The sequence below is a fragment of the Tupaia chinensis genome, unplaced genomic scaffold (assembly GCF_000334495.1).
Source record: "Tupaia chinensis unplaced genomic scaffold, TupChi_1.0 Scaffold138060_1, whole genome shotgun sequence".
In the NCBI taxonomy this organism is placed as follows: domain Eukaryota; kingdom Metazoa; phylum Chordata; class Mammalia; order Scandentia; family Tupaiidae; genus Tupaia; species Tupaia belangeri.
In genome coordinates this window covers 2,163,583-2,175,576 of record NW_006197961.1, presented here as the reverse complement: position 1 = coordinate 2,175,576, position 11,994 = coordinate 2,163,583, and the positions used below count along the sequence as shown (strand labels likewise).

Genomic DNA, 11,994 nt, shown 5'->3' with positions numbered 1-11,994 from the left:
AAAAAAAAAAAAAAAAAAAAGGAAGAATCCTCCCCATGGCAGGGTACAATGGGAACCCTGGTCTACTTTCAGACCCTGACTACCATTCTGAGTGGCTCTTCCCCGGCAGGTGCTGTGCGCCATCATCGCGGGGGCCTTGCACTACCTGTACCTGGCCTCCTTCACCTGGATGCTGCTGGAGGGCCTGCACCTGTTCCTCACCGCGCGGAACCTGATGGTGGTCAATTACTCCAGCGTGAACAGACTCATGAAGTGGCTCATGTACCCTGTGGGTTACGGAGTCCCCGTCGTGGTTGTGGCTATCTCTGCAGGAGCCAGGCCTTGCCTTTACGGAACATCTACGCAGTAAATGCAAATTCCAACTGTCCTTACCTTCCCGACACACCCATGGTGGTTACTAGAGCCCATGGAACAGTTTCATTATGCCTGAGCATAATACAGAGAGAGAGAGAGAGACTAAGTTATAATCCCTATGACATCTTTTTGGTAGAAGATTATAATCATTAAGGAGAATGTCTTTAAATCTGTCTTTTTTTATTTTTTTTTTGAGAGGTTTTTGCTATAGGATGCAGGTGCTTGCTGAAGAGAAAAGACAGACAGAAAGCAAGAAATCACCCCCACACACACACTGCCTCAATGGGGATGGCCATGCTGCAATCCCTTCTCCATTCTCCTCACAGTTGGCCATATGGGAGTTCAGCATCTTAGCCACTACTCCACCTGCTGACCCAACCATTTTTATCTTAAAGCCTATTTTGCCTGATTTTAATATATTCACTGCAGCTCTCATTTGCCTACTGCTTCCCTCTTTTTTGCTTTCAACTTATTTGCCTCTGAATCTAAAATATGCCTCCTACAGAAAGAATATTTTTGCCCATACCACCCTTCTCTGATTTCATTTTAATTTATTTATCTCTTCTATGAAAGAGAGGAAGAAGCACCCCCAAAAAGGTCTTCGATGCCATCATCTACACCCCAGCATCAGCTAGACAGGATACTGTCACTCATTCACATCCTCACTGTATGTAGACAGACCTCATCATGCAAACCCAGACCCTCCCATCTTTAGCTTCACAGAGCATTGCATTACCCCTGTACCACCGTTTCGACTCCATTCTTTGACTTTGACCGGAGTGTTTCATATATTTACATCTACTGTAACTACTGATAACGCTCCATTTTCATATTTCTTTTCTATATATATTAGACCTTTCTAATTTTTTTATTTTTTATTTCAATTTTTTTATACATGTAATCACATGTTACTTCGCTTACAAAGTGAATATTCCAACATGTGTACATGTCTCACCAGTCCGGTTGACAATACTAGAAAGTTATCTTCAATAGATAATAATCCATTTCTTTGTCCCATAAATGCCTTGCCTCTCTATTTTTCTCCTTAATGTTCTTCCCCAGACTCTACTCCTTCTTCTGCCCTCTTCCCACACTGTATCTGGTATTCACAAACATTTACTAAGTATATATATATGTGTTTGTGTGTGTATATATTTTATATATATATACACATTATACCTTTTTTATATTTATTTAGTTTTAGTTATTGTACATCTTTACAGTGTTCAACATGGTTTTTCCCAGCACAAATACAGTGCACCACGGTTCAAGTCCTGGACCTGATGGCTTGAAAATTACACTGGATATGTGTACTTGAGTGCCCAAGATCCCAGGAGGAGAATTCTCACATTACATCCCTCTCTTTCTCTTTCTCTCTCCTCTCTCTCTCTCTCTCTCTCTCTCTCTCTCTCTCTCTCTCTCTCTCTCTCTCTCTTTCTCTCTCTCTCTCTCCCCCTCTCCTGCAAGTGCACACACCCTATGGCAAAAACCTCTTAAAACAAAAAACTGTTGTTGCTTTTTCCGTCTTTCCTTCACTCCCTCCCTCCATCACCCACCCCTATTACCATCACCCAATACTATTACAAGAATCTACGGTTGCCCTCCCTGTTATACTTCCTATACAATAAGAGGGAAAGTGAGAAATCTGCCCCCATGGGGGATGGCCATGTCCCAATCCCTTCTCCTCCATTCTCCTCCTGGAATTTTGAGTACACACATACATGTGCCTGTCATGGTTTTCAAGTTGCCAGGTCCAGGACTCAAACCATAGTCAGCCATGTTGGAATCCAGCATCTTAACCACCACACCACCTGCTGGCCCATCTCATGCCTTTTTAAAATCCCTCTGGTTCTCATATTCTGTCTTCCTTTGTGTTAGATATTTTCAACTGTTCCTTTTCATTTGCTTTTTCTTTCTTTACTATATTTTTCAGTTGCCTTGAGAATTGCAATTAACATCTTAATTTAAAACAATCTACTTCAGATTGATACTATTTAAGTACTATCCTAAAACATCCGTCCAGTACGTATTGCTTCATGAACCCCCTTCTCCTTATTGCTATTATTTTCACAAAATTACATCTTTCTATTTCAACCCATTGGCACAGTTTTATTACTATTGCTTTGTTCAGTGGTCTTGTAAACATATAAGAGTTACGGACACAATATATGTACACTGTCTTTAATAATCCTATGGGGTCAGCAGGTGTCATGGAGATTAGGGCAACTGGATCCCACATGGTCGACTGTGTGGTTCCAGTACCGAACCTGGTAGCTTGGAAAACAAGCTAGATATATGAGCATGTGTGCCCAAAATCTTGAGGGAAGAACAGAAGAGAAGGGGTTCCAGCATGGTCATTCACCCTAAGGAGTGCTTTCTCACTTTCCCTCTCTCTCTGTCTCTGTCTCTCTCTCTCTCTGGCAAGTGCAAAATATATTTTTTAATTATTTTTTAATTTTATTTGTTATTATTATTTATTTTTTAATTTGATCAAAGAGACAGAGAGGATAATAAAAGAGGAAAGTGGGAAAGCAAGCCGCCAGGTTCAGGACTTGAACTACAGTCAGTCATGTCGGAGTCCAGCACCTTAACCACCACGCCACCTGCCAGCCCCCCAAAAAATCTTTTTTTTTTTTTTTGGAGAGGTTTTTACTATAGGGCGTGTGCACTTGCCAGAAAGACAGCCAGAGACAGACAGACAGAAGTGAGAAATCATCCCCCCCCCCAGGGGTGATGGCCACACCGCAATCCCTTCTCCTCCATTCTCCTCTCTGGATCTTGGGCACGCACGCACACGTGCCTGGCGTGGTTTAAGCCACCAATTCCAGATCTCGAGCCACAGTCGACTACATGGGAGTCCAGCAACATAGCCATTACACTAACTGCTGGTCCCTGTGTAACCATTTTTAATGCTTCTATGTCCTCTAGTCTCTCTTTCCACTGTAGAGTGCAGACAGTCAGTATATGTTGAGTGGAATCATACAATGTCTCTTTTTCATAGCCTGGCTTCCTTCATTCACTTGGCAGTAAATCTTCCATATTCATCCACTTTCTATCAAATGCCACGGTCTTGTTGACGTTTATGGCTGAGTAGCATTCAATTGAATATATGTGCCACACTTTTCCAATGCATTCATCTCTTTGTGGACATTTGGGTTGGTTCTATAGCTTAGCAATTGTGAATAAAGCCACAATAAACATAGATGTGCAAGCACTTTTTTGACTAAGCATTCTCCTGTCCTTTGGATAGACACACAGGAGTGGAATTGCTGGATCATATGGTAGTTCTATTTTTAGATCTTTGAGGAACTTCCATATTGTTCTCCACAGTGGCTGCACCAATTTACATTCCCACCAGCAGTGTAGGAGTTACATTTTCACCACATCTCTAGCAGCATTTATAATGTATTGATTTTTTTAATCTTTGCCATTTAGACTGTGGTTAGGTGGTATCTCATTGTGGTTTTGATCTGCATCTCCCTTATGATGAGGGATGTTGAGCATCTTTTCATATGCTTTTCTTAGAGAGTTGTTTATTCTGCTCCTTTTCCCATCTTTTGATTGGGTTCATCTTTTTTTGGGGGGAGGGGGGAGGGAAGTAAGTCACTTGAGTTACCTGTGTATTCTGGTTATCAGTCCCTTATCTGAGGCATAGTTTACAAAGATCTTCTCCCATTCTGAGGGTTGCTGATTCACACTACTTACTGTATCTTTTGCCATGCAGAAACTTCTTAATCTGATGTAATCCCACTTGTCTGTTTTTAGGATTATTACTTGTGCTTTGGTGGTCTTATTTAAGAAGTCTTTGACTATCTCAATGTCTCCTAGAATTTCCCCAGTGTTTTTCATCAATAGTTTTATAGTTTGAACTCTTAGGTGTAGATCTCTGATCTACTTTGAGTTGATTTTTGTTAATGGTGAGAGATAGAGGTTCAGATTCATCTTTCTGCGTGTTTACTTTCTTAACCATTGCATTGCCATAGATCCTATCACAAAAGAGCTATTCGTTACTGTTGATGAATGGATATACAGATGGGTGGGTGATTTACATATCTGCTCTATATCCCAGAGACCAATGCATTTCTTTATCCTCTCTGTTGCTTAGCTGCTGGCTAAACCCAGAAAAGGGATTTATATGGGCATTCCTTGGACCTGTCTGCACCATCTTTTCCGTAAGTGACGTCATCAGAGCTTCCATACTTCCCAGATGATAGTTATTAGTAGATCAGGATCATGGGGTCAGTGGGTGGCTCAGTGGTTAAGGTCCTGGACTCCCATATGGCCAACCATTGTTCAAGTCCAAAACCTAGAGACTTGTTCTCTCCCTCCCTCTCTCTCTCTCTCACATGCCCTATAGCAAATTTCAAAATAATAATAATTTTTATTTTAATTTTTAAAAAAGGAGAAGAGCAGAATTATAAGGATGATAATAGAAGCAGAAATAGCCCCAGGTTGTTAAGGATTGGGTTGAATTTTCTAAGACTTCTCCTAAATCTACAAACCGTAATACTGTTATTACATATTAGAAACTACTTAAGTATAGAATTAATATTGTATGGGCTAAGATAAAGAAGTAACAGTTTTTACATTTTGTTCGATTAACCTGTATTTTCTTGAAGGTCAATTTAGCTTTCTTTTTGATGACCATCTGGCTTTTGAAAAGTAAACTGTCCTCCCTCAATAGTGATGTGTCCACCCTCCAGAACACAAGGTAAGATGAAGAAGGTGGTAACCCCAAAGATATCTATGGTTTCCAATAGCAAAGATGTGTGCCTTAGGGCCAGCAGGTGGCATGGTGGTTGAGATGCTGGACTCTCACATAGCTGACCATGATTTAAGTCCCAGACCTGGCAGGTTGCTTTCTCACTCTCCCTCTCCCTCCCTATTTCTCCAGTGAGCACACATGCCCTATAACAAATTAAATAATAATAACAAATAAAATTAAATAAATAAATACTTTTTTAATTAAGAAAAAAATGTTGACTGGATAAAATTGCAGTGGATGGAACATTACAAAACTTTTTATAAGAGGGTTTTTGCTATAGGATGTGTGCACTCGCCAGAAAGCTAGAGAGAGACAGAGACAGAAAGTGAAAAATCACCCCCCAGGGGGCATGACCATGCCGCAATCCCTTCTCCTCCATTCTTGGGCATGCACGCACACGCGCCCGGCGTAAGTTGAAGCCACTGGGTCTAGGACTTGACCCGCAGTTAGCTGCATGGGAGTCCAGCAACATAGCCATTATGCCAACTGCTGGTCCGAACATTTCAAAACTTATGAAACTTAAATTATGAAGGGTTACTGCCCTCCTTAGTCCATGTCAGAAAGAAAAAAAAAAGAAGATAGATGGGAAGCTATGCTCTAAACTTCATCTTCTAGACTCCCAAAATATGCAGACAAGCACAGTGGAGGAGATATTTTAAAACAGAATGACCAGAAACCACTGCAGAGACACAAGAAACATGAGAAACCAAGAAAATATCTCTCCCACAAGGGAAAAGAATTGTGAAATTTTTTAAGTTGTTTAACTTATGAATTATGGAGTATGAGCAAAAATGTTTGATATGTAAAGTAAATGTTTGTGGAAAATGTAAAAATAAATAAAAGAAAAGAGAGAGAGAGAAAGAAAGAAAGAAAGAGAAAGGAAAGAAGGAAGAAGGAAGAAAAAAATCAATAGAAAAGAGAGAGAAAGAAAAAAAGAAAGAGAAAAGGAAGGAAGGAAGGAAGGAAGGAAGGAAGGAAGGAAGGAAGGAAGGAAGGAAGGAAGGAAGGAGAGAGAGAAAGAAAGGAAGGAAGAAGAGAGAAAGAAAGAAAGAAAGAAAGAAAGAAAGAAAGAAAGAAAGAAAGAAAGAAAGAAAGAAAGGAAGGAAGGAAGGAAGGAAGGAAGGAAGGAAGGAAGGAAGGAAGGAAGGAAGGGAAGAAAAAAAGAAAGAAAGAAAGAAAAGGGAAGGGAAGAGAAGAGAAGGGAAGGGAGGAAGGAAGGAAGGAAAATCAAAGAAAAGAAAACATTACCTGAGTCCAGGCAATTTAGGAGAGAAGAGATTTAGTCAGTTCATGGTGTGGAGATCCATGGTCCAAGGTCCAGGGACCATATCTGATGGAATTCTTCTGACAGCATCACAACAGGGTAGATGGCAAGAGGGCATGGACCATGCATCTCCTGGTCTCATTCCCTTTCCTTATAAACCCATCGTAATGAATCATGTGGGCCCTGCCTTAATGATCTTCACTCTAATCTCCTCCCAAATGTCCCCCCTTTCGACACCGTAATCAGACCACATTTTCACCTTCTTAATCTCATCACAACCAAATCTCAACACACGGATTTGGAGGGAGACATTGAAACAATAGTCTTGGAACCAACAGATGGCATAATGGTTATGTTGCCGGATTCCCATGTAATCAATCACAGTTCGAGTCCTAGACCCAACAGCTTAAAATTCATGCTGAGTGAGTGTGTGTGCATGCCCAAAATTCTGAGAGGAGAATGAAAGAAAAGGGATTGCAGTATGGCCAATGCTCCTGGGTGGATGATTTCTCACTTTCTGTCTCTATCTCTCGGGGGAGCACATGCACCATATAGGGGGAAAAAAAAAAACTCTCTGAAAAAAAAGAAACCATAGTCTTAACAATAAAGACCTAAAATGATCACAACTCAGTCAGAATCACCTACAGGAGAGAGCAGGGGCCTCCATGGGTGGAGACAAAAACAGCCTTGATCCTGTTGTAGTCAAATCAGCAAGAAATAAGAGGACACCCAGACATTGACAAATTATTTCAGTTTTATTGCAGGCAACTGCAGGGGGACTCATGTCTCTCAAAGACCCCACAGTCTCGAGTGAAAGGATAGGGGTGCATATAAAGACAAGAATCACAATCATTTCCGGATTGTCATGGTGATTACAAAGGAAAATGAGGAGAGAAAAGGGAGTTAATTCCTATGCAAAAGAGTTACAGAATCCTGATCAAGCAGCTTAATGATTTCTAAGGACACTCTCCAGAGCTTTGTTTAATGGTCCCCATGACTCCAGGCAGGGGTCTGGTGATTGGTGATTACATTGCTAAGGAACATCTAAACAAAAAGGTTTCTGGCTAGTTAGCAAAGACAGCAAGACTATTAATCACTTTATTTACTCTGAGCAAAAAGAGGAAGCAAGGGCAACATACAGCTGAAAGATGGAGGTGTTTTAGTTCAATCCCACCACTCTAGGAACGTAATACCCTTTCTCCTCCTACTCAGGATGCTGACATTTAAAGCACTGGCTCAGCTCCTCATCCTGGGCTGCACCTGGTGTCTGGGCCTCCTGCAGGTGGGTCCAGGTGCCCAGGTCATGGCCTACCTCTTCACCATCATCAACACCCTGCAGGGAGTCTTCATCTTCCTGGTCTACTGCCTTCTCAGTCAGCAGGTACCTCTGCCCAGCTCCCCAACTAGGACCCTCCCCAACTGCATGCTCTCTTGAGCTGGCTCAGAGCATGTTTTGCCTCTGCAGGTCCGGGAGCAATATAGGAAATGGTTCAAAGGGATCTGGAAACCAAGAGCTGAGTCTGAGATGCACATGCTCTCCAGCAGGGGTACATTGGACACCTCCAAACCCAACACGGTAAGACCACGCGTGACTCCCAGAGCGTTTCCCTAGCAGCAGTGTCTATCACACCAGGAAGCCTGGGCACACAGCGAGGGATGCCCTGGGCTGGCTCATGCTTGGTTTGCTCCTGGGCTCGTTAGCCATTAGCAAGGGGCTCAGCCTAGTTTGTTTCTAACACTCCTAAGCTTTGATGCCTTGGGGAACTATGCTCATCTTGAGGTGTCCATGTGAACACACTATTGGACACTACTGTGTGCTTTGCATGGTCAACTCAATGAGCCAGAAGTGGTGGTCTGAAGCAGCGGGGGATATTCTACTCAGAAACACTACCCTACCCTCTTCCTCTAGTCTTGCTCATGTGTGACCTTGTTTCATGTACATGATTGTCCCCTCATTCTCCATGCATTGAGCTCACGTGAGATGCAAAATATGGTGCATATGGATTTTTGGCAGGAGGAATTCTTTTTATTTTTCTTCTTTTCTTTTTTTTTTTTTAGCTTTGAAATGGGGCATGTGTGCTTTCTAACAGAGACAGAGAGGAGGAAAGTGAGAAATCACCCCCAAAAAGAATGGCCATGCTGCAATCCCTTCTCCTCCATTCTTTTCTCAGGATTTTGGGCACACATGCGCATGCACCTGGTTTGTTTTTCAAGTTTCTGGAACTCAAACTGCCAAGTCCACCATTTTTTTTTCCATTTCCATGTATGTGCTATTTCTTCTCCTGTGCCTGGCTTATTTCACTTTCCATGTTGTTCTCCAGGCTCACCTATTTAACCTCTGATGACACAATTTCTTTCTTTTTAATGGTTCAAAAAACTCAAAGGAGCACTGCTGTATGGTCCAGCATGTGCTTTTAGTCTTAGATTTTTTCCCTCGGCAAGAATACACAAAATTTATAAGCAGAGAAGGAGGCTATGTAAATAAGCAAGAATTAAAGATTTGGCCCAGCATCTGTGGCATAGAGGGTAACATATCAGACTGCAGAGTTAGAAGCTGCGTATCAGTCTGGTTCAAATCCCCAGCCCAGAGGAACACCAAAATTGTTTAATCAAAATGATTTGTGGGGGGCCAGCAGGTGGCATGGTTGTTAACATGCTGGACTCCCACATGACCAACCATGGTTCGAGTCCTGGATCTAGCAGTTTATTTCTCTCTCTCTCTATCTCGCTCTCACTCTTGCTCTCTCTTTTTCTCTCTCTCCTTCTCTCTCTCTCTAATTTGCATGCCCGGGGCCAGCAGGTGATGTGGTGGTTAAGGACGCTGGACTACCACATGGCCGACCGCAGTTCAAGTCTTGCTTTCTCTCTCTCTCTCTCTCTCTCTCTCTCTCTCTCTCTCACTCTATCTCTCTCTGATCAAATTAAAATAAATAAAGTTCAAAAAAATAAGATTTCTCTTGATGTTGAAAGTACACATTTTTTTAAAAATTTCATGCCCTATAGCAAATTTTAAAATAATAATAAATAAAATAAAATAAATAGCAAGGATGTGTGTAGCACAGCTCCTGTCTGCACTTTAGACTTGACTCTCTCAACGTTAAGCTTTAGTTCAGGCTCACTAAGATTTCTTCCAGGACACCACTCAATACAAACCAAATGTCCACCCTTCATGGCATAAATGGAAAGGTCTGAAGATATGAGAATAGAGAGGATAAGTATAGATACCAGACACTATAAAGAAGGGGGATGGGGGACTAGCAGATGGTGTAACTCCCACATAGGTGACCGTGGTTCAAGTCCCAGACCCAGCGGTTTAAACTCATGCCAAGCGCATGTAAACGCATGCCCAAAATACTGAGAGGAGAATGGAGGAGAAGGGATTACCACATGGCCATCCCCCCGGGGGTTGGTTTATTGCTTTCTCTCTGTCTTCCTCTCTCTCTGTCTCTCCAGCAAGCACATGCTCCCTATAACAAAAGCTCTCTAATTAAAAGGGGAGGAGGTAGTGGAGAGTGGTTGATGAGGGTGGGTGTGAGGTGCAAAGGAAAGAAACATTTAACAGACCCCAAATAATGTAAAGATGGGGGAAGCAGGATGTGTGAGTAAAGGTGCTGGGTGCCCACATGCAGACCAAGGTTCAAGTCTTGGACCAGGCAGCTTGAAAATCATGCCAGGCACATGTGCATTGCCTGCCCAAAATCCCAGGAAAGGAGTGGAGAAGGAATTATGGCATGGTCATTCTCCTTGTAAGTTCTCACTTTCCCTCTGTCTCTCTATCTGTCCTCCAGTAACTGCATTTGCCCTATGGTAAAACCTAAAAAAATAAAAATAAATTTCTGAGAGGAGAATGGAGGATAATGAATTGCAACATGGCTGCCCTCACCTCCCACTCAGGGAATAATTTCTCTCTCTCTCTCTCTCTCTCTCTCTCTCTCTCTCTCTCTCTCCCTCTCTCTCTGCCTCTCTCTCTCTGTCAAGCACACGCACCTACATCAAAAACAAAACAAACAAAAAACACAGTCTATTATTAACTATAGGCACCATGTTGTACAATTGAACTCTTGAAGTTATTACTCCTATTCAACTGAAATGTTGTATCGTTTGACCAAGACTCTCCAAACCACTCTACAGCCCCTGGTAACCAACATTCTACTCTCTGCTTCTGTGACTTTGGCATGTTTAGATTCCACATGGAAATGAGATCATGCAGTACTTGTCTTACTCTGCCTGGCTTTTTTCACTTAACATAATGTCCTCCAGGTCCAATCTTGCAACTCTTTTTTTTTTTTTCTTAAGAGATTTTTGCTACAGGACACGTGCACTCAGCAAAGAGACAGAAAGTGAGAAGTCACTCCCCCCAGGTGATGGCCACACCACAACCCCTTCTCTTCCATTCTCCTCTTAGGACTTTAGGCACGCATGCATACGCACCTCCCATGATTTCTCAACCCACAGTCGGCCATGTAGAAGTCCAACACCTTAACCACTTCACCACCTGCTGGGCCCCAATCTTGCAATTCTTTAACACAAATTCTTTTACACCTTCTTTCTCAGGAGAATTCTAATGAGCAGCTCAACTTGATGGTCCTGTCTCCTGAAAAATGAGGAAAACACTGAACCATCATCCACTGGATAAGAGTATTAAAAAGATGCTTTCTGCTCTTTGCTACAAGTAACTGTCTTTGTGGAACCGTTGTGGGACAAAATATTGTTTTTGACACTCTGTTTCTGCAGATTTGGGGTTTTCTGGACCATACAGCATGCTCAGCTAACTCCTACCTTCACAATGTGACAGTCACCATCTGAATTTAGCCATCACTAAATTATGGGAAAATGTGACATCAAATATCTCCTCATAAGACAGGACATCTCAATATCACCTTTGTGGTCAATGAAGAGTTTTTTTACAAATCAGTCTAACCTTAACCTAATCCAGCCTTGAAGCCAAGGTCTGGAAAACCACAGCATACAGGCTAAATACAGCCTACTGGCTTATTTTTGTAAATAAAGTTTTATTGGCACACCGCCAGTCCATTCATTGACGTATTGTCTATGGCTTCCTTCATGCTACACTGTCATGGTGGAAATGTGATGGGAACTGTAAGGTCACTGTTTCAGTCCATTATGTTTTTAACCAAAACTCTCGAGACAGGGTGATTTGTAAAGAATAGAGATGTGTATTCTGCTTATCAGTCCCTAATCTGACTCATAGTTTACAAAATATTTTTTCCATTCTGAGGGTTGTCATTTCACACTAATTGCCATGTCTTTTGCCATGCTGGACACGTGTTGGAATACTCCCTTTGCAAACTAAATAATGTGATTGAATGTATAAAAGAAATTGAGGGAACCAGCAGTTAGTGTAATGGCCATGTCGCTGGACTCCCATGTAGTCGACCGTGGTTCGTGTCCCGGACCCGGGGGCTTAAAACTCACACCCCGCGCATGTGTGTGCGTACCCAAGATCCCAAGAGGAGAATGAAGGAGAAGGGATTGCGGCGTGACCATCCCCCCTGGGGGGGGATTTCTTGCTTTCTGTCTCTATATCTCTCTCTGTCTGTCTGGTGAGCGCACATGCCCTATAGCAAAAATCTCTCCCAAAAAAAAGAAA

At 42.2% G+C, this 11,994-nt stretch overlaps 1 protein-coding gene across 2 annotated transcripts in view; it reads left to right on the top strand.

Annotated features, from left to right (window-relative positions):
• Window positions 1-11,421, top strand: part of LOC102481906 (adhesion G protein-coupled receptor E2-like) — a 29,711-nt gene extending 18,290 nt beyond the window's left edge. For both annotated transcript variants that reach the window (XM_027776770.1, XM_027776769.1), the window contains exons 14-19: window positions 110-345; window positions 4,460-4,526; window positions 4,974-5,065; window positions 7,596-7,764; window positions 7,849-7,959; window positions 10,938-11,421. In XM_027776770.1, the coding sequence (XP_027632571.1) occupies window positions 110-345; window positions 4,460-4,526; window positions 4,974-5,065; window positions 7,596-7,764; window positions 7,849-7,959; window positions 10,938-10,988 (726 nt within the window). In that variant the 3' untranslated portion in view covers window positions 10,989-11,421. The remainder of the gene's footprint in view (window positions 1-109; window positions 346-4,459; window positions 4,527-4,973; window positions 5,066-7,595; window positions 7,765-7,848; window positions 7,960-10,937) is intronic.
• The last annotated feature ends 573 nt before the right edge of the window (window positions 11,422-11,994 follow it).